Genomic DNA, 24,495 nt, shown 5'->3' with positions numbered 1-24,495 from the left:
CAGGCCTGACCAGAACACTGGCCCCCAGGAGAGGGAGCCCGGGAGGTGGGCTGAGCGCCAGGCCGTGGCACTCACCCCTGCGCCCACCCCCTGGCCAGGAGGCTGGTTGGGGCGGCCACAGGGTGGGGCCCAGACCCTGCAGGGCCACCCCATTACAGCACAGGGGTCTCTCGGGGCTGGGGCGGTGTCGGGGGACCTGTCTCTTCTCTGATCAAAACGAACCAAGGCCTGAGCCCCACTGGCCACCTGGACCGACACCGGGCTCTTCCTTAGGGCACTTGGCTCGGGTCCAGGTGGGAGGCCAGACAGGCATCAGAGGTCAGAGGAGCTCCTTGAAATGCAGCCTCACTGGGCCCTCCCCCAGGGGCACAGCGCCTGGACGAGCTCAGGTGTGTGGCGCGAGGCCTGCAGACAGGCCGGCGGGCAGTGGGCACCAAGCCGGCGGGGCTTTCCGGGCAGTGTGGCCCCGGGCTTCCGGCTGGAGGCCTGGGGTCTATTTGACTTAAGTTGTGCAGGGCTGAGAACAGCCCGCCCTCTCCTGCACAGGTGCTGGCCAATCCAGGCCTTCGGTGACCACCCATGGGGGTGAACTTTGTACCCCCCAATCCACAGGACCCCAGTATCTCAAAAGGGGACTTTATTTGGAAATGGAGTTGCTGCAGGTGCGACTGGTTAACAGGAGGTTGCACTGGAGTCGGCGGGGGGGGGGGGGGGGGGCTGTTCCACACCCACGTCCTTATATTTAGGCATCTGAATACAGACCCACGACAGGGAGGAGGGGCAGTGCTGGCACCCAGGCTGCCCGTGGTGGGGAGACTGGCCTGGCCCAGAGCCTCCCGCGGAAGGAGCAGCCCTGGCTGCGCGGGGGATGTGGGCTTCTGGCCTCAGTCCTGAGGTTCAAGGTCCCTAGCATGTACTTTGCTGGGGTGGCGAGGATCAGGGGGTCTCTGGGTGGGCGGGGCCCACATGAGCACTTGTGTCCTTGCGTGCAGGCGTCAGGAGTCTGGCCCTGGGAGAACTGTGGAAACAGGGACACGGGGGCCGCGGTGGAGGGCTCCCAGGGCACCGCGGGCTCCTGGCAGGGTCCTGGCGGGCGGGCCGGCTGAGCAAGGTGGCAGGCTGCCCGGGGGCTTCTGGGGCAGGAGGCTGAGCTCTGGGAGAACGCCTTGAGCACGAGGCAGGCCTCCAGGGAAGGCTGCAGGGCTCAGGGAGGCCGGTGGTGTGGTGTGGCCTGCTTCTCACTGCCCTCAGGACCCTGGCAGCCCCCATGTGGGCAGGGCCACTGGCCTTCCTGGAGAGGCAGCCGTGCCCATGTGCCACCTTCCTCCTGGCTGGCTGGGCCAGTGCAGGACTGGGCCCTCAAGAGGACCTTGGCATCTGGCCTTCCTTGTAGCCTGTCCTATGGCCTTCTCCTGCCCTCTCACAGCACCATCAGTTCCAGCTGCGGGCAGGGAACAGCAGCCAGGAACGACCTGACCCTCCGGCCTGGGCACAGTGTCAGGTGGGCTGAAAGACGAGCCGCGAACATGATCCGGGTCACGGAGGCTGGGGTTGGCTCCAGCTGTGCCCGCTGATCGCCTTTATATAGCCCCGGGGCCTGTGTTAGCGTGGGCGCCATCTGCCAGGAGCCTGGTGCTGGCTAGTCCGCCGGTGGGCACCTTCCTCCTCCCCTGCAGTAAGGTGTCCAAGCGGCCCCCACCCTGGTCCCAGGATGCCCAGAAATGTCCGCTACACCCCCCAGCAGCGGCGCTGGCAGCTGTTGGCGGGTTGCAGTGTCCACTTCCCCAATGATGTTCTGTTCTTGGACCACATCTGCCAGGGCGACCTGCAGCAGGTGGGCTGCTTCCTCCGGGCCCACAAAGCGACCCTGGACACCATCCACCCCTCAGGTGAGCCTGCCGCGGCCCCGCCTCCCGCACCCGGGGGAAGCCTGGCCCTGATCCTGGCCGCCCTGCCCAGGCCTGCCCTGCCTGCCCTCCATGAAGCGGTGCTGTCCGGGAGCCTGGAGTGCGTGCGGCTGCTGGCCAGGCGCGGGGCTGACATCTAGCAGCGTGCGGAGGCGAGCTGGACCGCCCTGCACATCGCCTGCCGCGACGGGCACCCTGACCTAGCCGGGTGAGCCCGGCCTGGCCGTGCCCTGCGGGGTCTGCGCGGCCGGGTGGCTGGGGTGGCGGGGGCGGGCGCGTGGTGCTGGTCAGAACCCGGGCTTGGGCATCTCCCTTCTGCCCTGCGCTCGCCCTGGGCTAGCTGGCACAGGCAGCGTGGTTTGCAAAGGATCAGATTCCTCCTTCCTCACCGACCTCGAGAAAACAACGGGAGGCTGTCAGGACCCGGCGGACCGCGCCTCGAGCCTGTCCAGGGCGACCTTGCGCCCCAGGCACCTCGTCTCCCGGGGGGCAGCCCGCGACGCGGCCACCGAGGACGCGCCCTGCCTCCGGCCTCGTCGACCGGGCGGCCCGGCCCTGGCCGAGCTCCTCAGCGACTCTGGGGGCTGAGCCCGGCGCCCTCCGGGGAGCGGCCCGCCCCGGCCCAGGGCGCCCGGCTCTGGGCAGCGCCGGCGCCGGCCAGCGGGCCGCAGCGCGCCTGGGAGCGCCGCGGGCCCGCGCCTCTGGCCTGGCCTTGGTCGGGGACACTGCGCGCCGCTTCGGTGCTTGGGGATCCGGAGCCCGTGCGCGGCGCCGGCTGGGGACGCGCCGCCCCGCGCCGCCCCGCCCCGCGCCGCCCCGCGCCGCCCCGCGCCGCCCCGCGCCGCCCCGCGCCGCCCCGCGCCGCCCCGCGCCGCCCCGCGCCGCCCCGCGCCGCCCCGCGCCGCCCGCGCCGCCCATGCCCCGCCCCGCGCCGCCCCGCCCATGCCCCGCCCCGCGCCGCCCATGCCCCGCCCCGCGCCGCCCCGCGCCGCCCATGCCCCGCCCCGCCCCGCCCATGCCCCGCCCCGCCCCGCCCCCGAGCCGCCCCGCCCATGCCCCGACCCCGCCCCGCCCCGCGCCGCGCCGCCCATGCCCCGCCCCCGCCCCGCCCCGCCCCGCGCGCCGGGCCCCGCCCCGCCCCTGCCCGTCACGTGGCGCGCGGCGCGGCGTCACTTCCGGCCGGGGCCTCCCAGCTGGAAGAGGCGGCGGCGCCGGGCGCAGGTGAGCGGGCGCGGCCCGGCGGTCCGTCGTGGCCGGGCGCGGCGCGGGGGGCGGCCGGCCGGGCGCGGGGCGGCGGGCGGCGGCGGGAGCGGGGCGCGCGGGGCGGGGCGGCCTGGCGGGGGGCGGCCTGGCGGCGGGGGGCGGCCTGGCGGCGCGGGGGAGGCGCGGCGGCACCCCCGGCCCCGGGGCACCGTGTTCGGGCCTGGCCGGGGCGTCGCGGGGCGCCGGGCCCGAGCTCCCCAGGCCTCCTGTCCGCGCCCGTCCCGCGTCCGCCGCCTCCAGCCCCGGGCGAGATGGGCCGCGGCCGGGGCGGGCAGGGCGCCCCGCAGGAGAGCCGGCGGGGCCCGCGCCGCTTCCAGCACGAAGCGGGCCGAGCGCCAGGTCGCCCGCGGGCCCGGCGGGCGCTCTGCTGCCTTCCAGGCTCAGCTGCCAGTGGTTTCTGGGCCCAGAATGTCAGATCTTTTGGGGCGAGGAGGGGTCTGGGGCTGAGTCTGGAAGGACCAGGCTTGGTTTGGGGTGAGTTGAAGGGTGGTGAGGGGTTCTGGGGGTGTGGGGGCGCACAGCCCCGCGAGGCAGCACAGGCCAGGGATCTTCAAGGGCCCACGGCCCCTGTTGGGTGTCTGGAGTGGGGGTCGCGCTGGCCCCTGGGGAGAATAGATCATTTTCTAGAACTTCCAGGGGCTGCAGCTTGGCTGCTGAGCACCAGGGCACCTACCGAGGGGACGTGGGTCCAAGAGGCGCTGGGTGAGGGACTTCCCAAGGAGCACAGGGCGGCCGCCAGCGGGCACAGGTTCCAACTCCAGAATGCCGGAGCCCCTTTGCCGGCTCCCGGGCAGCTCCCGCTCCAACCTGGGCCACACTGGGAGCAGCGAACATGAGGCTGGGGCTGGCAGCGCCAGACATACACACCCGAAGCCTTGCTCCCACGGAGGGCCAGGGCCGCGTCATGGCCAGGAGGCCCTCCCTGTCTGCAGGGGTCCGGAAACCGCCAGGGGTGCCCAGAGGGGCCTGGGGGCCCAGCCCAGCTGAGCTGTCTGGGCTGCCCCATCTGTCCAGAGGTCAGAGACTCTGTCTAGGCCGCGCTGCGTGCAGGCTGCCCCAGGTGAAGACTAGGAGGCCTGGGCTGCGCCACGGGGCAGTTCTGGACCCGCCACAGGCTTGGGTGTGGCCCCTGGAGGCCAGCGTCCAGCCCCGCAGAAGGCCCCTGAGCTGCTGTGTGGGTCCCTGCTGGGCCCGCCGGACTGGGAACAGCTTGGGCCACAGTCTCCTGCGTATGTGGGGCCTGGCCTGGGGAAGGTGCCGGGAGAGCCCTGTGCTCTAGGGTGGGCGAGGGTGGCCCGCAGGCTGTCCCGGAGCCGGTGGGTGTGGGGTTTGAAGGGGTCCCCGGTGCTATTCTAGCCCACCCCCTCCCACCCCTCAGCACCGCAGCCTCTGTGGCCTGTCCTGGCGGCGGCCCGCGCCTGGCCCTGCTCCGCTGAGCTGGGGAGAGCCATGGTCCTGGGCCAGGGTTCCTCTCTGGCCCTCGGGCTCCGCTGGCCTGCCGCCTCCTCCCTGGCCCCAGCTAGTGGCAGGAAGGCTCCCCGCAGGGTCTCTGTGGCCCGGGCAGACGGTGAGGGAGAGCCCTGGAGCCCTCGGTGGCTTTTTCAGGCCTTCTTTTTAAAGATTATTTATACAAGAACCTGGACACAGGCCAGAGGCGCGGGGCACGGTGAGAGGATTCCCCAGAGACAGAGAGGGGAGCAGAACAGGCGGACAGACCGAAAACACTGCTGAGGGGAGCAGTGGGGAGACAGGAGGTGTCTGCCTGGCCATGTGGGAATCTCCCTGGCCGGCCGGGAATCGAACCGGCACTGCGGAGGCTGCGGACAGCTCCACAGCGCTGGGCTCAACCTGCTGCGCCACCGGGGAGGCCCCTTTTTCAGGCTTTTGTTGAGCTTTTACCAGGTACACGGCAGGCGGGGGTCGGGGGGCTGGCAGGTTCTCAGCCCCGGCAAGTCTTCACTATTCCTGGGCCCTCTGGCATCTCGCGGTGTCCTCTCTTGTCCTGCTGGCATGCCCGTGACGCCGCCCTTATAAGCCAGCCCCAGCCCAGGTGTGCCCGCCTGTGCACGCCCACACCCCAGCCCAGGGCCCGCCATCAGGCAAGCGGGCAGGACCGCGGGGATCCATCAACGCTGACGGCAGGAGGCAGGAAAGCCTGACGCTCTGCGCTTACCCTGCACCCTGGCGCTCGGTCCTCCTGCCTTCGTCCCCGGCCGCGCCTCTCTGCGGCCGCCGCAGACACTGCCCTGGCTCCTTCTTTTGCCCTGTGGGTCTGAGGCGCTGCTCTGCTACCGTGTGGGCCGTGCACACCAGGCTCCTGCCCGAGGGAAGGGCCCCGCGGAGCTGCGCCCTAGGATGGCGCCTCTTTCCCTGGCTGGGGTGCTGACTTGCTCTTCAGTGGAGGTTTCCTTTGGGGTCAAAATTGGGGGCTCAGCTCCTTGGAGGAGCCTCAGCAGCTGACAGACAGCGGGGAGTAGCCGCAAGGGAGCGGCAGAGCCTCCCCGGAGCCTCCCTTGCCGAGCCTGCCCAGTGCGAGGCCCGGGAGGGAGGTCGGCCCCTGGCCCCGAGGCTCGCGGGCTGTGGGAGTCAGTGCCCGGGGAGGAGGCCGGCAGTGGCTTCTTTTTCACGTGTTACTGGCCTTCAGGGCCCGAGGATGCAGGCCACTGTGACCTCTGACCCTGCCGTCTGTGACCCGCCCTGGGCGTGGGCGCCTCCCCTGCGGAGACCAGGCACCCCGTGCAGGCTCAGCCCCTGCCCGCCAGCCGTGCCTGGCAGGCCTTCGCTGGAGACGAGGGGAGGGCCCGAGAGCCCGGGGGCTGAGCCGGCAGGCCTCCGAGCCGGAGCGCAGAAGCCTGCGTCAGGCCTGGGAGGGCCGGCAGGGCAGCAGCGGGCCCAGGCCGAAGGCACTGCACTGCCTGTGTCGGGACGGGCGGCCTCGCCCCAGCTTCTCGGGCTGGTGTCCGGTGCCCAGGCCCGCGGGGAGGGCCGGGCTGGCTGCACCGCCTCCGGAAGCTGCTGCCGTGGGGCGTGTTTACCTGTGCGGAGCCCGTGGTTCTCTCGTTCGGCTTCAGAATAGGGGCGCTGCTGCCTGTGCCCCAGCGCACACCCGGCAGGGTCCAAGGTGGGTCCTGCATGTGGGGGTGGCGGCTGCCCATTCTTGGCGCCCGGGCCCTGGGACCAGGGGGGTGGGGAGTGCCCCCCGGTCTCCATCCCACCCCTGGACACCCCAGACTGGGGCAGGCCAACAGCTTCCTGACTCGGTGCCGTGGCCTCAGCTGGAGATGGGACTCTGGCCAGCTGGCCACTGAGAGAGTTACCCTAAAAATGGACACTCCAGGGCCCCCCCGGTGGCGCAGGCACAATCCCACATGGTGAGGTAGTTCTCTCCTGTCTCCCCGCTGCTCCCCTCAGCAGTGGATTTCTTTTTTTTTCTTTTTTTTTTTAAGATTTATTTATGTATTTATTTATTTACACAAGCACTGGGTACAGTCAGAAGCGCGGGAGGGTGAGAGAATTCACCAGAGCCAGAGCAGGGAGCAGAGCAGGCAGAAGGACCGAAGGACACTGCTGAGGGGAGCAGCGGGCGGCAGGAGAGGTCTGCGCGCCATGCGGGACCCTCCTCCGGTGGCCGGGGAGCAGCCGGGGATCGAACCGGCGCTGCAGAGGCCGCGGGCAGCTTCGCAACCCAGCGCTCAACCGCTGCGCCACTGGGAGGCCCAGCAGTGTACTTCTGTCGTCTGCCTGTTCTGTTTCCTGTTCTGTCTCTGGTGAGTTCTCTCACCCTCCCACACTTCTGGCCTGTAACCCGGTTTTTGTATAAAAATAAATAAATCTTAAAAAAAAGAAAATAGATACTCCACCCCCAGCTGTAAACTCTCTTGGGCCCAGAGAAAGGCAGCACCCCAGGGTCTTGGCCACCGTGGGTCACCGCAGCTCCTCCACGCTCTCCCTGCCACGCCCCACAGGCTTCTGTGGCCACACCCCAGCTGGGGCCGGGAGGCCCGTGGGTGCTGTGCCCAGTTCCTTGTCTGGGCAGGAAATGAAGGCCGGAGCGCGGGCGGTGCTCCGGGCGGCTGCCACCCTCTCTGGCTGCCGCGAGCCGCCCCCCGCTCCACAGACACTGCTGTCAGGCTGAGGGGCCCCACATGCCTGGCTGTGGGGTGCCTCGGCTCCGCCCCGAGGCACTGCGTCTCCCTCCCAGCTGACAGCCACATCCCGAGGCCCGGGAGGGCCCCTGCCTGCTCTTCCTGAAGAAGAGGCTCCCCCAGGCCCCCCTCCGGAGCCCACTCCCGTGTCGGGCTTCCCTTTCAGAGGCCGAGGGCATCGGGCAGCAGAGGGCCAGGACCGGACGCCCCAGCGATGACCAGGTGGGTCTGAGGCCACCAGGGGCGGAGGCAGGGCCGCTCTGCCCACCGTCCTCACGCATTGGGCTCCCCTAGTTCCCCTGTCTCCAGAGTCGTCTACAACGGCAAGAGGAACAGCAGCCCCCGCTCCCCGCCCAGCAGCAGCGAGATCTTCACGCCGGCCCATGAGGAGAATGTGCGCTTCATCTACGAAGGTGCCAGGGGGCTGTGTGCTTGGGGGTTGTGCTGGAGGCGGGGTGGGGGGGGGCTTGCTTGGGAGGCCTCTGTAGCAACAGGACCCCAAGTGTCCCGGGCGCCTGTGCGCTGAAGACGGCGCTGACGAGGGCCAGGGCCAGCCCTGCGTCCTGCGGGGACCAGTGCGGATGGGGCCTCGGGTCCTGCCGGGCCCTGACCGCCCTCCCGCAGCCTGGCAGGGTGTGGAGCGGGACCTGCGGAGCCAGATGTCGGGGAGCGAGCGGGGCCTGGTGGAGGAGTACGTGGAGAAGGTCCCCAACCCCAGCCTGAAGAGTGAGTGCGGCTGCCCGGGGCAGGGCGGGGGCCAGGCCCACGCCCACGCTGACCTGTCCCCCCTGCAGCCTTCAAGCCCATCGACCTGAGCGACCTGAAGCGCCGGAACCCGCAGGACGCCAAGAAGTCCTAGGGCTGCCCCCGCCCCCCACCTGGTGCTGCGCTCCCTCCGCCACCGTGCGCGGGCGCACCCCGGGCCAGGACGCCAGACTGCGCGAGGCCGCCCCTCCCGGGCCTCAGCTGCCCTTCCCTGGGGGGTCTGGGCCCTCTTGGCCCTGCTGCTCTTCGCAGCTGCCGGGCCCTGCCTGCCCCAGGGCCCTGAGCCTGACTGTTCTCCCTCCCGACACCCTGCGCTGCCCTGCCTCCTGCCCATGGCTGCCTCCGGGGTCGCGGAGACGGGCCTCTCCGTCTCCCAGGCCATGGGCCGGACTGGGTTCATCCCTGAGGGGCCAGGAGCCCGGTTAAGGGCAGCCCCATCTGTCCCTAGTGGGTCCCACCCCTGCCAGTCAGGCCTTCCCCTTCCCTGTGCGGCTTCCAGATGGCACAGCCCTGGCGCTCCCACGGTCAGCACCTCTCCTGGGCCCCTGGCCAGGGGAGTGAGGCTGACCCTGAGTGGGAGGGGTTGCTGGGAGGCTCCTGACCTGTGTGGTGTGCTGGGGGGGTCCCCAAGCCCCTCTCCTTCCCGGGCCCTCTGCAGGCGGTGCCCGTGGGAGCCCCGGGGCCGTGAATAAAGGCAGTGGCACCGAGCGCCGCCTGGTCTGTCAGCCCCGCGCCTGCGGCCCCGCGGGGCGTCCGTCCGGGTGGGGGGCCTTGGGGCCAGGCTCAGCCCCGATTCCATCTGCTCCCTGAGTTCCATGACGGTGGTGGGAGGTGAGCCGGGGGCCTCCCGGCGGGGAGCCTGGGGCAGCCGTGTCCACCTCCGCCCGAGGGTGAGCTGGCGCCGCCAGGTGGGTGTGGAGGGGGACCTTCAGACACGGAGATAGCCTGGCAGGCCAGACCCAGACACGCCAAGCTGGAATTTATTTCTGGAACACCCTTTCCCGGAAGAGCATTCCGGGGCTCCACTGGCCTCCCTGGCGGCTCTAGGAGGCCGCGTCTTGGGGGGGCTCCCCCGGGGAGGGGTGCAGGGAGGGCGGTCTGTGTACCAGGTCAGCCGTGTGGCTCGCTGCCAGTGGGTACTGGCTGGGGCCGGGCCCTGGGCCAAGTCCCTGCAGCCACGTGGCTGTGGCCCGGCTACCGGGTGAGCACTGGCCTCCGGCTGGGCCCAACCAGGAAGCCCCCGGATGCTCTCTGCCCGAGGTGGGGCGTGGGGGCCCAGCCTGGCCGGCTGTGGGGTGTGCCGCCCACAGGGTCCCTCCGGGTGAGGCTGCAGGTCTGTCCTTGCGGGGGCTGTGGGCCCGGCGGCTGCCTGGGCGGCGGTGGTGGCGGTGTCCCTGTGTCTGCCGCCCCCCCCCAAGTCTCCACCTGCAGAGTGGGTTGCATGGGCTGGGGGGTGCAGGCCTCTCCTGGAGGTGGGTGGTGCCCCAGGCCGCACCCTGGGGAGACGCTGAAGGACAGGCTTGCATTACACATTGACTTGGTTTAGGCCGGTGTCCCGCTGGGGGATTCCTGGAACCTCGTGGCAGTGGGAAGGGGACCCTGACCCACACTGGGGCGCCACCCATGTCTCCCTGGCCCCGGGGCTCTGGCCTTGCCCAGCTGGTGGCTCAGCCTCCTGGACCTGTGCACGCCGCTCAGGCCTCCTCACCCCCGCGTCCCCACCCTTGTGGTTCCTGCCGGGCAGTTCAGCGAGAAGAGGGGCACCAGAGGCGGAGGCTGGGCAGAGGGATGAGCGGAGGGGTCCCCCAGCCTGTGGCCTGCACCAGGAGATGCTCGCTGCCCTTCTTTTTTTTTTTTTTTTTTTTTTTTTTTATAGAGGCATGCTTTATTTATTTGTTTGCTGGTTTGTTTGTTTGTTTTGTTTATACATGCACTGGGTACAGTCAGAAGTGCGGGAGGGCGAGAGAATTCACCAGAGCCAGAGCGGGAGCAGAGCAGGCAGAAGGACCGAAGGACACTGCTGAGGGGAGCAGCGGGCGGCAGGAGAGGTCTGCGCGCCATGTGGGACCCTCCTCTGGTGGCCGGGGAGCAGCCGGGGATCGAACCGGCGCCGCAGAGGCCGCGCGCAGCTTCGCAACCCAGCGCTCAACCGCTGCGCCACCGGGAGGCCCACGCTGCCCTTCTTGTGCCCAGGACGGCCACCTCAGGGAGGCGGGCGCGGGGCTGGACCCCACTTCAGCCCTGCTCTCCTTGGGCGTGGCCGGCAGAGCCCTGATTCACCTGCCTGTGGGGTGTCTAGGCTCCTGGTTTCTCCCTTGTCTGAATTTAGGGGTTCTTGGTGTGCTCCTGGGGCCCCAGCCCAGAGGCTGTGCCGGGGGGGCCCTGCACACCCTCCAGCCCCACCCCTGCAGCTGCGGGCGCGCACCGGGCCCATCCTCCCTGGGGGCTGCGGGGACGCAGGGCTGGAGGACGCAGGGGTGCGCTCGGGCTGCCTGGACGTGGGAGGAAGGGCCTGCGCCGCGTCTCAGGGGCCGATGGGGAAGCGGAGGCGTCGAGGCATCAGCAGAAGCCGAGCGGGAAACTGGGGCTCCTGTGAGCTTGGAAGGCTCTGGGGCCGGAGGGCAGATGGGCGTCACCGACGTGTTGGTTAAGATGGATAAAGGGGGCCTCCCTGGGGGCGCAGGCGATAGGCACAGCACTGTGAAGCCACCCGCAGCCTCTCCGTCCCCGGCCAGGGGTGACCCGCCCGGCGCAGCAGGCCTCTCCCGTCTCCCGCTGCCCCCTCACCCCTGTGTCTCCGTGGATCCGCCTGTTCTGCTCCCCGCTGTCTCCGGGGAGTCCTCACCCCGCACCTCTGGCCTGCACCCCAGCTCTTGCTGCATAAATTAATAAATCTTAAAAAAAAAAAAAAGGGAGGGAGCAGTGGCCCTCGGCCTGCCTCGCGCTCAGACGCGCCGGGACGCGGGCCCGGGAGGAGCGTGGGCGTGTGCAGGAGACCAAGGGGCCCCCAAGGGGGGAGGCGGCCTAGGCACCCCCTCCCCCAGGGTCAGACATTTTCACTCCAGCCTGCTCTCTGGGCTTTTCTGCGTCTGAAAGACCGTCGCAGCCCGTTTCCCCACTTCGGTCTCCCCCGCCCGCCCGCTGCGCCCAGGCCTCGTCCCGCTGGGCCGCGCCGCACCCCGCCCGCCCGGCTCCGGCTCCAGCAGCCGCGCCTGTCGCCTGCCCGAGCCGAGCCCCCTGTGAACTGTGATCTTTTCCTGGGCAAACTCTTGGTTTTCCCTGGACTTAGGAATCGCCTCCTTTTTTCACTGGTTTTGTCGTCCACGGCCTTCCCGCAGGCGCGCCCCCTCCCGCCTGGGGTGCTCAGCCGCTGGCCCCGGGGGTCCGCCCCGCACCCTCTGTGCTGCCTGAGGCGCTCCCCCGGCCCCACTGGGTATCGCGGCCGGTCTCCCTCCCACCTTGCTCGCAGCAGCGGCAGCATGCGTTGTGAGGTGCTGCCGCAGGGACCCATGTATTCTTGGGGGGAAGGCCCAGGTCGAGGTGCAGAGAGAGGCGGAGACGGGAGGGGCGGAGGCCCCGGCGTCACCGTGCGCTCACTGGGGGCGTGCCCTGGGTGGGTGCTGGTCCCGGTGGGCGCGCTGCTCCCTGCCCGTCCCCCGGCCCATCTGCGAGGCTGCCCGGTCAGAGCCCGGTGGCGGTTGGGTGAGTCCAGCCCTCGCCCGGCCCCCCTCACCGCCTGCTCCGGTTCTCTCGGGGACAGGGACGGGGCTGAAGGAGGACAAGGGCAGAGGGGTCAGCATGGGGAGGGTTGTCGGGAGGCCCTGGGTGAGCAGCACCCCCAAGGCAGTCCCCAGCCCGAGCTCAGCGGGCGTGAAGGAGACGGCGCCCGCCCCGTGCCGGCTCCCGCCCACTCAGGCGCCGGGCGTCGGGGCTCCATGGCCGGGGCCGGGCGCTCGGGACAGGGCGCCTGGAGGCTCAAGGTCGGGCCTAGGGCCGGCCCCGCCACTGCCCCTTGTGGGAGGTGCCCACTAGGATCACACGAACCCCCTGGCCCAGAAGCGCCTGCCTTAGGGAGCCCCCCTCTGCCGGGTGGGCCCGGGCACCAGTGAGGCCCCCTCAGGAGGGCCCCAGTGCCTGGCGGGGGAGTAATTCTATTTACCTTTCCTGAGAGGCCGCCTGTCCTTTCATTTGCTCCAATTAGCCCGGCTCTGCCTGAGCAGCTCCAGCCCACGTGGCCAGGCAGCGGCTGCGGGGGCCCCTCCCTGGCCAGCGCGGGGACACCGCTGGCCCTCTACGCCTCAGCCCCTTTCTCCTGGCGCAGCGCGCCCACCCACAGAGGACCTGGCCCAGCCTGCCCGGCAGTGACCCCTCCTGCCCCCGGCCCCTGCAGGACCCGCAGCTCCTCCCCGGGCGGCCACCCCTGCCGCCCGCCGGCCGCCTGCACCTGGCAGGGGCTGGGGTGGGCCAGGTTCTGGTCACTCGGCCCACTGCAAATGGGCTCCTTTCGCCCACTGCGTCCTGCCACGTGGGCTGGGGCTCGCCAGGCGGCTGGAGCGGGCATGAAGCCAAGGCCCCCGGCCCTGGGTGGGCTGAAAGGCCTGCCCTGGCCGGGGCGCAGGGACACCGGGGCCGTCACGGCAGGGCCAGGGCAGAAGGGCGGAGCCGGTGCAGGACAGAGGCCGTCACCATCCCTCAGGGCCCCCAACTGGCGAACGGTGGGGGGCAAAACTAGAGGACTGCCCCCACTGGCCTGCATGGGGATGAGGCGCACCCCACCTGAACCAGGATCGGGGTGTGCTGCTGGCCGCCCCTCGATCTGGGGTCCCCACTCCATCTGTGACATGGGGCGCCCCGTGGGAATGCCCCCACCCCAGCAGGAGGCCTCTGTCGCGCGCAGCTGGAGACCCCGGCCGCCGGCTCAGCCCGCGCGCTGCTCAGCTCTTTATTGTTGCGGACACACATCTCCCGGAGCCCCCGCGGCGCCGCCCCACGCCGGGCAGGGCCGGACAGGGGAGGCCCCACCCTCGGCCACCGCACTCCATCCGGTCGGTCCGCGCCACTGTGGGCTCTGGGGGCTTCAGAAGGGACACTCGGCCGACCCGGGGAGGTGGCCGGCCGGGGAGGTGTCCGAAGAGGGGTCCCGGCGGGCGCCCTGGCCGCCGCCCCCAGACAGCAGCAGCTTCTTGCCGGGGGGGCTGCCGGGTGGCCGGGCCGAGGCGGGAAGGCTGACGGGGCGCTCCTCCCGCAGAGCCCGGCCCAGGCGCCGCCGGTGCCAGCGCCGCAGCAGCTCCGACTGCACCTGGCGGGCGGGCGGCCGGTTGGGACCCTCCCGACCCCCGCTCTGGCCCGGGGGCGCCAGCTCCACTGGGGACCCAGGGCTGTGCACCCAGGGAGAGCCAGGCTGACCCACACCCTGGAAATGGGGTGCAGGGCTCACGCCCCAGCGTGGGCGGGGCAGGGTCCCGGGCTGGCGGCCCCAGGCCCCACCTACCTCCTTGTTGAGGAAGCAGTAGAGGATGGCCACCAGCAGGCCCTGCGCGGGGCAGAGCGGGGTCAGCGGGGCGGCGGCCGGGGGTCATGGGGGGGGCGGGGGGGGAGCGCCCACCTGGAAGGAGCTGAGGAAGAGGTCGAAGAAGAGCTTGGCTGAGCGCAGGGCGCCCTGCGCGTGCTCGTCGGTCACGAAGGCGAACACCACCTCGTGGACCCCCAGCAGGGGGATGAGGGTCAGCGTGGACTTGGCCAGCCTGTGGGGGTGCAGCCTGAGCCAGCGGCCCTAGGGGCTCCCCCGCCCTGCTCGCCGGCGCCCCGCACGCACCGGAGCTTGTAGTCGGAGTGGCGCATCTGGCGCGCGCGCAGCTTGGCCAGCAGGATGCGCAGGGTGCGCACGAAGACGCCGAAGTTGATCTGCGGGCGAGGCCGGTCAGGGCCCTCCCCAGGCGGCCCCGCGCCCCTCCCTGTCCTCCCAGGCAGGACGCCCCGCCGGGAGGGAGGGCCCAGCGCGGTCCTCACCAGGATGGCCAGAAAGACGGGGGCGCGCAGGATCCACCAGAAGCCCATGTTGTCATTGCGGGTCCAGCACCTGCGGGGTGGGCGGCTCAGTCCCGCCCCGCGCGGACCCGGGCCCAGCCAGCGCCTCGCGAAAGGAGGGCGCCGAATGCTCTTGCCCCCCCCCTCCGCCACCCCCCCCCCCCGCTGGCTCAGTGCACCCTCCGCTGCCTGGCCAGGCCCCGCCCCAGGCTCTACTCACTGGATGTTCTCGAACAGACACTTGACCACCGCCCAGGGGATGACGAATAGCATGGGGGCCCCTGTTGGGGGGGGGCAGCTGTGGTCCTGGGCCCGCCCTCCACCCGCCCTCTGCCCCTGGCCATGGCACCACCCACTCACCCCAGCCGATGCCCAGGTAGAGGGGGAAGCAGCTCCTCCGGGGCACGGGGCGGCCCAGCAGGCCGTGCAGGTACAGGCCCTCCACCAGCAGCCAGCAGTAGTTGGCCACCACGCCGTACTGCATGAACACCGCGGCCACCCGGCAGCCGGCCACCGCCTGGCCGCAGGGGCGGCGTGAGCTGGGGCCCATGGCCCCGGCCCCCCGCGCCCGAGGCCGGGCGGCTCACCCCGTCACTCAGCCAGACGCTCACGCTGAGGTCGTCGCCGATCTGCTGGCCGTAGCGGGTCTGCAGCAGCGCGTCGGTGGCCAGCACGGAGCCGGCCTTGAGCACGAAGGACAGGAACAGGTGGGCGTGGATGTAGTTCCGGGTGCAGCGCAGCTTGCTGCGGGGACGGCAGGTCAGCGGCCGCCCGCAGCGGGCCCCGCGCCCCGGGCGCCGGCCGGCCGCCTACCTGAGGCCCAGCAGGATGGCCAGGGCCAGGAGCAGGGCCGCCAGTGAGAGGGAGTAGCCCACGCTGTACATCGCCCGGAAGCTGGCCAACATCCTGGCCTCCTCCTCCTGCGAACCGCGGGACTGCTCAGGAGGCTGGGCCACCCCGCCCTGCCCGGCCGCGCCCCGATCGCTGACCTGGTCCTCCATCTCAGCCTCGTCCATCTGGCACTGGGAGGCATCCCGCCACGGCTGCCCCCGGGGCCCTCGCGCCCACTGCCCGTCGGGCCCGCACCTCTTGAAGACCAGGCGGTGCTGCACTGGGGAGGGGCAGGCCCAGTCAGCTCCCCTGCGGCCCCGACCAGGCCGCCCTGCGGTGCCGGGGCGGGTGCCAAGGGCAGTACCTTTGTGATGCCAGGGCAGGTACCAGGGGCAGGAGATGTTGGCCGTGCTGTTGGGAGGGGTGTCCGGCCAGCAGGAGTACTTGTCGAAAGTTCTGTTACAGACCAGCTCTGTGGGGGCCGGGGATCCTCAGCGGGGCCCGGCTGTGGGCCCTCCGGCCCTCGGAAGCCCTGTGACCATCTCCCGCTCCTGGGCGGGCAGCCCCTGGCCTCCCGCCTGGTCCTGAGCTCCAGCTCTGCCCAGCCAGCGTCCCTCCGACACCCCACACCTCCAGCGGCGCCGCCCCCCGCCCCAGCCCCTCTCCCAGCACACCTCTCCCTGTGGGCACCCTTGCCAGGCCCGGATCGCCTGATTTACGCCTCCTCCCTCGCCTGGCCAACCCCCCGGGCAGCTGCCTGGTCTGCCCCGCTCCTCAGGCTGCCCCCAAGGCCCACCCCCGGTCCCAGGTCTGGGGGGCCTGGGCCCGGGCTGCCCCGCAGCAGGGAGGGGCGCGACACCCGGTTCCTACCACCCCACCACCCCCGTTACGTGTCCTGGTTGTGTGTCCTCGGGCAGGTCACTGGCCTCTCTGTGACTCAGTTTCCTCACCTGCAAGTGGGGGCTGGGGGTGTGGAGGGCCAGGCGGAGCCTTACCCGTGGGGGGCGGCAGCAGGCTCAGGTTGCGGAGGCACTGGTCCCGGTACAGCCGCCACCGCGCCAGCAGGGAGTCCATCGCCTGCGCCCCGGGGGCCAGGGGCTGGGGAACCGTGGGTGAGGGGGCTGGGGCTGGGGCGCCAAGGCACGGGGGTGGGGGGTGGGGGCTGGGACACCGTGCGCGGGGCGGGGGTGGGGGGGGCGCTGGGGTGCCAGGGTGGGGCCGGGTGGGGTGGGCGCTCACCTGACAGACCAGCAGCAGCAGCAGCAGCAGGTGGGGGTGGTGGGACTGGGTGGGGGGCATGCCTCTGGGCAGCTGCCCCCCACATCTGGCTGGGGCCTCACTGCTGGCGCAAAGGGGCCCTTGTGGGTGGACACACCGCTCCAGGGGCTGCTGGGAGTCAGAGCCACAGGGGCCCCCAGGAGTGAGGAGACCGGGGGTGCCCTGCCCCCGTAAGACCAGCCCCCGCCTCTGTAGCCTGTGCAGGACTCCGGGCTGGAGGGAGGAGGCACCGAGGCAGCCGCTCTCCGCCGAGGCCGGGCCGGGGTCTGGCCAGGCGCCGGGGGTCCTGCAGGTCAGGGGGCTGGCCGCGTCCTGGGTGGAGCTGGGTTTCCCCAGCCTCGGGCGGGTGCCCCCGCTGCTGGGGCCTCCAGAGTCCTGCCTGGCCCTGAAGTTGTCAGTGGGGGCCGGCGCCCCAGCCGCCCATCCCCCCCAGCCCCTCCCCCCGCCGCCCCCCCCCCCGCCCACCTATTCTTAGGCCCTGGGAAAGTCAGCGGCGGGCGGTGCCAGGCCATCCATCACTGCCCCAGTGCCAGCTCCCGGCCGGGCGGGCCCAGGAGTGCCGGCCACAGGCCTAGGGTGTCCCTGGCACCCACCGGCCCCTTTCCTAGGACCCGAGCCCACTCCAGGCTCTGGTGAGGCTGCCGGCCCAGGGAGCACCAGGCGGCCGGTGCCCTTCCCTGGCCATGGCGCTGCTGCCAGGCCCAATGCGCCTGCCCACGTGGAGCCTGTGGGCTACAGCGCCTGTGGGGTTCTGGGCGGGAGCCCTCTAAATCACCCCCTGTTGCTGCCGGGGCCCTTCTTTTGCTCGGGCTTAGTTCCACGGGGAGCAGGGAGAAGCGGGGTGGGGCCCCTTGGGCTGCCTCGGCGAGCTCCAGGATTGGGGACCAGGACTTCCGGGCACCCTGGCGCCAAGCGAGTAATCCTGGAGGGACATGTGGTCAGCTGGGGACACCCGGGGGGAGGGGCCGGGCTGTGGCTGAGGGGGGCACTTTCAGGGCCGTCCTGGACTGCAGCTCCCTTACACCGGAGCCCAGGTGGGCCCGCGTGGGGTCCCGAGACCCCCAGGGTGAGGGGGGCAACTGGGTCACGACCGCCAGGCCTGGTCCTGGGGTACAGGCACGGGTGGGCTGAGGATGCCAGACCCCCCCAAGAGTCACTGCTCCCAGCTCCAGGACTGGGTGAGCCCAGGCCCAGGGTGGACACCGGGCCCAGCGGCCGCGGAGGAGGCAGCCAGCGGCTGAGGTCGGGGACATGCAGGCGTCCCTGCCCCGGGGCCCCCCAGGGCCTGCGGCCTACCGCCCGCTGCTGCCCCTCGCCCGCCTGGCGGCCAGGTGCCGCGGGAACAGCCCTTCTCGTCCTGCCGGCTGCCCCGGGGCCTGGGGAGATGGGGGGGCCAGCTCGGGGTGGCCCGGGCAGCGTGAGGCGCCGGGGGCCAGGGAGAGGCGCCGGCGGAGGCGAGAGGCCAGTGGAGACAAGGCAGGGGGTGCAGGGGAGGGACGCCGCCCGATCAGCTGCTCCTGCTGGGAGGCCCGGGGCGGGGGGGCAGCCCAGCCAGGAGCTCTTGGGCCCTGTGGCCCGGCTCGGCGTGATGGCGCACGGCTCACCGCTGCCTTGGGGTCCCCCAGCCCCCTGAGGCGGAGCCCGGCCGCCCGGCCGCAGGGCTGTCAGGGGCCCGGCCAGCAGGCCGTGGCTCACCGGCTCTTCTGCCGGGCGTCCGTCTGCGCCCGGGGTGGGGTGGGGGGGCTGCTCTGGGCTCCCCGCCTCCCTCCACAGCAGTCTGGGCCGGGGGCCCACGCTGGCACTGGCACCCGTGCCACCAGGCCCCTGGGCTCGGGCCGCAGCACCTCCCAGAGCAGGCCCAGGGTGGCCGGCCAGGCTTCCCCGCGCAGCAGCAGGCGCAGAGGCAGGGGCCCTTCCAGAGCGAGGCCCGGAGATCGCGGGACATCCCTGGACAGGGGCCGGGCAGGGCGGGGTGCGGAGGGACTGGGCTGGGCAGGGCGGGGCTGCCCTGGCGCCCAGGTGGGGGCTGGCCCACGGCGAGGGCCGGTGTGAAGCGGGCCCCGCCTCCTTGCGGCCGGGGGCACCGGAGCTCGATGGAAGGGCTCAGGGTCATGCCCAGGCCCAGCCCTGCCCGGCGGCCGAGGGTCCAGCGGTGGCACAGACAGGTCAGGGTCCGCCGAGCGGACGGGCGCGGGCAGCCGGGGGCGGAGATGGCGGCAGCCTTGGCCGGGCCCCGGACACGCGGGCGGTGCCCGGAGCTGACCCTTCTCCGGCGGAGAACCGGCGACCCGGCTCGTGCGCGTGGCGGGCTGGGCCGGCGTCTCCGAGGACAGCGGCGGGCTCTCGGGCACCGTCCCCGCCGCCGCGCCGGCTCCTCTTTCCCAACCCCTCCCCTCCCCCACCCGTCCACCCAGCTGCCCTCCGGCCCGGCCCTGCGCCTGGCAGAACCCAGGACGTGGGGTGCTGGGCCCACCGTTCCCGCTGGGAATCCCCGGGACCCCCGAACCTGGGCCCGGGAGGCGCCCCAGGCTGCGGGTGGCCCGGCGCGCAGGCAGCGGAGGGGCGGGCGGGGGCTCCCAGCGCGGGGTGGAGGCTTGTGCCTTCGGGTGTTCAGTGGAAGCGGGGCCAGCAGGGGAGGTCACGGCCCCGGGGGCAGGAGCAGGGGCCACGGCTGTTTGTTGACAAAGCGGTTCCGGAGCCCTCCCCCATGCCGGGGGGCAGGGTGCCGGGTGCTGCCTGGCGGGTGCCGCCGGCCACCGGGGAAACGACTCCCCTCCAACCCTCACCCCACGCGGGGGACAGAGGAGTCGCTGCGCCGGCCGGGGCAGGTGGGCTCCGCCGTGGGTCAGCGCCTGGGGTGGCGGCCGCTGGAGAGGCGGGCAGGGCAGTGACCGGCACTGGCCATGGGGCAAAGTCACAGCGTGGGCCTCCCTGGCAGGGCTGCTGCCCCTGGCACGGGGAGCTGGGGGGCCCTGGGGGGCAGGGCGGTGGGGGAGACGCAGGCTGCGAGCCTCGGGTGGACCTGCCGGTTTCGGGGTCATCCTGGGGGCCCGGGGCGGGGGCAGCTGGGGTGCGGAGAGGGCAGGGGTGCGGGGCGGCAGGACGGGTGGGCGAGGCCGGCTAGGGGGGCTCCGCCCGCGACCCCCGGCCGCCCGGGCCCGTCCCTCGGGCCGCCCCGCGTGCTCACCGCGCCGCGCCCCGGGCTCCGCTCGCGCCGCCCGTCCCGCGCCGCCGCCGCTCTCAGTCCGCGCTGCCCGCCGGGCGGGGGACCCTCGCCGCCGCCTCCCGCCGCGCCCCGGCCGCCGCCGCCGCCAACTTCCCGGCCGCCGCGCGGGGCGGGGCGGGGCGCGCGGGGCGGGCGGGAGGAGGCGGCCGAGGGTCCCCCGCCCGCCCGGCCAGCGCCCCCGCCGCGCCCCGCCCTCCCGCCCTCCGCGGGGCCGCCGAGCGCCCCAGCCCGGCCAGGGGCCCGCGCGGCCGGCGAGGCCGGGGCCGCCCGACCCGGCGCGAGGTCCCGCCCGCCCGCCCGCCCGCCCGCCGCCGGCAGGTGGGTGCCGGGCCCGGCCGGCCCTCGCGCCCCACCCCGCGGGGACCGGCCCCGGGTGGGCAGCCCGGCCGGGGGCGCCCCCAGCGCGCCCGGCCCGGCCGCCCGCTGCCCCCGCCGCGCCGACGCGCCCCCGGGACGCAGGGTCGCCGCACCCGGGGCCCGCCCGCCCGCCCGCTCCCGCCGGCGCGCTCGGCCGTGGCGCCAGGAAGGCAGGCCCGGCCCGCCCGCGCTCACGGCTGCCCCTGCCCAGCGCCCGCCAGCGCCCGCCGGCTCCGGGCGCCACTCGGCGCCGTCCACCCGCGCGGCCGGCGGCCCAGGTGTCCGGCCGCGGGCCCCGCCCACCCTCGGGCCCCGCCCCTCCCGGCCCCGCCCCTCCAAGCCCCTCCCGGGGCCCGCCTCCCTCCAAGCCCCGCCTCCATGGCCCCGCTCCTCCGAGCCCCGCCTCCATCCAGGCCCCGCCTCCAGGCCCCGCCTCCCTCCGAGCCCCGCCTCCCTCATCCCGGCCCCGCCTCTCTCCGACCCCGCCCCCGGGACCCACCTCCCACCAGCCCCGCCTCCAGGGCCCCGCCCCCTCCAAGCCCCCTACCCGGGCCCCGCCTCCCAACAGCCCCGCCTCTCTCCGAGCCCCGCCCCCTCCAAGCCCGCCTCCCTCAGGGCCCGCCTCTGTCCGGGCCCCGCCGCTCTCCAGGCCCCGCCTCCCCCCGGAGCCCACCAGAGCCGTCAGGGGCTGACTCTGTGTTTGGGCCGCACTCGGGCTCCACTTCTGCTCTGGGGGGCCTTGGGGCCTGGGGGCCTCCCCGCCCTGCAGCCGAGAGGTGGCCCCTGGTGCCGACAGGCAGCTGGGGCTTAGTGCAGCGCCGAGCTCCACAGTCTGGGGACTCAGGCGGCCACCAGACCCCACTCTTGCCCCCGCCCTGTTTTGATTCAGGCAAAGGCCAGGAGCAGGGCCGGGAGCAGGGCCGGGAGCAGGGCCGGGGAGCAGGGGAGCAGGGCCCGGGAGCAGGGGCCGGGAGCAGGGCCCGGGAGCAGGGGAGCAGGGCCGGGAGCAGGGCCGGGAGCAGGGCCGGGGAGCAGGGGAGCAGGGCCGGGGAGCAGGGGAGCAGGGCCGGGGAGCAGGGCCGGGAAGCAGGGGAGCAGGGCCCGGGAGCAGGGTCGGGAGCAGGGGCGGGGAGCAGGGCCGGGGAGCAGGGGAGCAGGGCCGGGAGCAGGGCCGGGGAGCAGGGCCGGGGAGCAGGGGAGCAGGGCCCGGGAGCAGGGCCCGGGAGCAGGGCCCGGGAGCAGGGACGGGAGCAGGGCCGGGGAGCAGGGGAGCAGGGCCGGGGAGCAGGGGAGCAGGGCCCGGGAGCAGGGTCCGGAGCAGGGCCGGGGAGCAGGGGAGCAGGGCCGGGAGCAGGGCCGGGGAGCAGGGGAGCAGGGCTGGGGAGCAGGGGAGCAGGGCCCGGGAGCAGGGTCGGGAGCAGGGCCGGGGAGCAGGGCCGGGGAGCAGGGGAGCAGGGCCGGGAGCAGGGCCCGGGAGCAGGGGCCGGGAGTAGGGCCTGGGAGCAGGGGTCTGGAGGCAGCAGGTGCTGGGGGGGGGGCCTCCCAAAGACCCAGCGGCCACCGCCACGCGGCCTCCTCCAGGGCTCTGCCTGCCTCGGGGGCCTGGCTGGGCACAGCTTTGAGCTGGTGGCTGGGCCTCCGGGGGCTGTGTGGGTCTGGGAGAAGCTCCTGTTCTTCTGGGGGGTGGGTGGGTCTGAGCCTGGGAAAGGGGCGTTTCCCTCCCCAGCTCCCCTGCACTCCCCAGGGAGTGGCCAGGCAGGCGGGCCCAGTGGGGCTGGCCCGGGTAGGGGCTCAGGAGCAGTGAGGAAGGCGGGGGCGGCAGGGGGAGGCCGCACCTGAGGTGTTGCACAGGGGGCGGGGGGGGGGGCACCGCCTGGCCGCCCCTCCCTGGCTGGCACCGCCCTTTACATAACTCAGTTCGGGAGATGCAAACCTGGGCCTGGGAATGGGGTCCTTTTCCACGCGGATGGCCGGTGTGAGGCTCCTGATGGCGGGGCGCGCCAGGGCAGGTGCAGGAGTCTCCCTAGCCCCAGCCCTGGCTGGCGGGCCTGCTCTGGGGGGCCCAGCAGGCCCAAACCTCGGGGAGAAGCAGACGCCCCCCCACCCCAGGGACTGGACGTGCTGGGCAGGAACCAGGTGGGAGGGTGGGTCAGGGCCCAGAAACATGGGCCCCGAGGAAGAGGTCCCGGAGCGGCTGCATACGTGGGGCTTGGCGCCTGGGCACATGCTGGGGACATGCAGGGTTCAGTAGCGGGAGAACCTGTCACCCTGTTCTTCCTTGCGGGAAATGAGGCCAGGAGGCATCGTTTATTTATTTATTTATTTATTTATTTATTTGTTTGTTTGTTTATTTATTTATGTATTTATTTATGTATGTTTGTAGAAGAGCTGGGGTGCAGGCCAGAGGTGCGGGGGTGAGAGGACTCCCCAGAGACAGAGTGGGGAGCAGGACAGGAGGATCCACTGAAACCCACTGCTGAGGGGAGCAGCGGGCGAGTCAGGAGAGGTCTGCTGCACCCTGGGGGTCCCTCCCCGGCCGGGGATGGGCTCAGCCCGCCGCGGTGACAGCCTGACGCGACCCCCAGCCGCGGGGAGGCCCTGATGGGACATTTCAAATCGTGCCGCTCACGGCTGCGTTTGTCATCGGTTTTCAGATTCCACGGCCCGACGGGAGACCACGCAGGAAAGGGGCCCCGTCCCCCCACCCCGGCCGGAAGGGGAGGACCCGGTGGTGGTCGGGGCCAGGCTGCGGGTGGGAGTGCTCCCCGAGGAGGGGCCGCCGGTGCCGGCCTGGGGGCCCTCGGGTCCCACGTGCTCCCGGGAAACAGGGCGGCGGGGACCGTGGCTGCTGGGGGCGTTTTCTTTCCTCACGTACTGGAAACAGACAGAGTCAGAGTCGGGGCTCCTGATGGCGGGGCGCCCCAGGGCAGGTGCAGGGAGGCGGAGCGTGTGAAAACACCACCCGCCTTCAGCACCGCTGCGCCCTGGGAAGGCTGTGGCCGGGCCAGCTCCCCCGCTCGCCGGTGCCCTGCACAGGGCCGGCCGGGCCCCACAGGCCTGGTGCGGGCGGTGTAGCTCGGCTCAGCGGCCGCAGGGCTCCCGGGGGCAGGGCGAGCCGGACAGCGCGGTCTGTGGCGGCCACTCAGTCCCTCCCTCCTTCCTTTTCGGCTGAGCCAGGCCGGGGCACCTCCCCTTGGGCGGCACCGGGCTCCCGGGCGCCTGGGTCCCGGGGCTTGGCCGAGGCCCTGCCCTGCAGGGGTGGCCGCTGCTTCTGGCCGAGGGCCTGCCTGGGTGGGGGCGGGCCCCCTTCGGCGCTGCCACGATGGCCGAGCGGGCCCGCGAGCGTGGGTCAGCCCGGCCGGTGACCTGCGCCGGCGACGGGCTTGTGCGCGGGCACCAAGGCCCCTCGGGCGTCCCTTCCCGGGGCGCGTCCACTCTCACCAGCGCGGGCCGCGTGCAGCTCTTCCCCCGGGGGCCCCAGCGCCCAGTTTTCCTCTCCCGAACGGCGCTGGAGAAGGAGGCGCTGCCGTCCCGGCCATGCTGTCTCTCCTCCCAGCGCCGTCCAGCTGCTCCGACCGCAGCCCGTGGCCGGCACCGCAGCTCTGCAGGGGATGACGTTCTGGCGAGGCCGCCCCCGGCCCACCCACCCGTCACCTCCCCAGGCGGCCCTGGGCCCAGGCTGCAAGTTCCCAGCCTGCAGCGCCTGCTGCGGGGAGGCTGACCAGGAGCCCCGGGCAGTGTGCGTTGCCCACCCGGCCCCGTGCACGCTGCACCGCGCAGCTTGGCCCCGGCAGCCTATCCCGGCCGGCCCCCCGTGAGGCCTGCGCATCCATGGCCTGGGGGAAGCCGGGCCCCTGGCCTGAGCCCGGAAGACCCCAGGGGACCCATCCCCTGCCCAGCAGCTCCTGTGTGGGCGCTAAGCCCAGGAGACAGAGGCCTTCCCGCAACAGACTTGCTTGTTCTGGGGGAGAACCTGACTGTCGGGGTACCCAGCCCTACCTGTGTGCATGTGTGAGCACGCGTGCCTGTGTGTGCAAGCCCCCAGGGATTGGAGGGAATGGTCGGGAGCATCAGGGCAGCGAGGACCCCAGGGACGCAGGGTTGGTGCCCAGTCTCAGCAGGCCCAAGTCCTGCTGCTGCGGTCCTGCTGGATGCCCGTCCCCACCTCCCTCAGCCCCCACAGCCACAACCCTGCCCGGCCCCACCGCCTCTGGGCCCTCCGGCTCCCCCACCACCTCCGCTGGTCCACGCTGGCCTTCTCTGCCTGCTGGACGCCGAGACCACCCCCTGGGGCCGGGGCCACCCCTAGCTGGTCCCCTAGCCTCCATCTGAGGCCCCAGGATAAATGGAGGCCTTGGGACCCTGCTGGTGCAGGGACCCCACCCTCAGGGCAGGTGCTCACCCCCCCAGGTGTCAGGGAGCCTGGCAGAGGAGAGGCCGGCCCCAGGACCATGGCAGCGTCACCCCCGAGCATCGAGGTCTCCTGGACTAGCCCACTCTCCTTTGGGCCCAGGCTGCCCACGTGTGCCCACCAGAGAGGGTAAACCGAGGCACCGAGCTCGAGGGGTGTGGGCGGGGGTGGAGTGGTGGGAGGGAGGCCAGAGCCCATGACTTGACTCGGGATCCCGGGGTGAGGCCGGCCCTGCGGAGCCGGGGTCCCGACGCCCCGGCCGATGGGGAGCTCGCGGCCCTCAGG

The 24,495-nt window shown here is 72.8% G+C and overlaps 3 protein-coding genes across 3 annotated transcripts; 2 read left to right on the top strand and 1 right to left on the bottom strand.

Moving 5' to 3' along the window:
- Positions 1-1,711: 1,711 nt before the first annotated feature.
- Positions 1,712-2,495, top strand: PPP1R27 (protein phosphatase 1 regulatory subunit 27). The gene is given in 3 exon segments (XM_037493361.1): positions 1,712-1,893; positions 1,960-2,115; positions 2,378-2,495. Coding segments are annotated over 3 exon segments (456 nt in total).
- Positions 2,496-3,044: 549 nt separating this feature from the next.
- On the top strand, positions 3,045-8,798 carry MCRIP1 (MAPK regulated corepressor interacting protein 1; the record flags this gene model as incomplete). The annotated part of the gene is made up of 5 exons (XM_037493360.2): positions 3,045-3,128; positions 7,482-7,537; positions 7,610-7,728; positions 7,940-8,041; positions 8,110-8,798. Coding segments are annotated over 5 exons (426 nt in total), but the record flags the coding sequence as incomplete, so codon positions are not given.
- A 4,211-nt stretch (positions 8,799-13,009) lies between these two features.
- Positions 13,010-16,601, bottom strand: GCGR (glucagon receptor). The gene is made up of 13 exons (XM_037492301.1): positions 16,178-16,601; positions 15,934-16,036; positions 15,303-15,410; positions 15,097-15,218; positions 14,921-15,027; positions 14,695-14,851; positions 14,468-14,624; positions 14,328-14,388; positions 14,090-14,159; positions 13,896-13,984; positions 13,686-13,824; positions 13,572-13,613; positions 13,010-13,379 (listed from the first exon to the last, which is right to left on the bottom strand). Exons 1-13 carry the CDS (start codon positions 16,235-16,237, stop codon positions 13,158-13,160), a joined length of 1,437 nt encoding a protein of 478 aa, XP_037348198.1. The 5' UTR covers positions 16,238-16,601; the 3' UTR covers positions 13,010-13,157.
- Between the last annotated feature and the right edge of the window lie 7,894 nt (positions 16,602-24,495).

Source organism: Talpa occidentalis, unplaced genomic scaffold (assembly GCF_014898055.3).
Source record: "Talpa occidentalis isolate TD23 unplaced genomic scaffold, MPIMG_talOcc4v2.1 talOcc4.7, whole genome shotgun sequence".
Lineage (NCBI taxonomy): Eukaryota > Metazoa > Chordata > Mammalia > Eulipotyphla > Talpidae > Talpa > Talpa occidentalis.
Note: the sequence above shows the minus strand (reverse complement) of the source record. Positions and strands in the feature narration are given on the sequence as shown.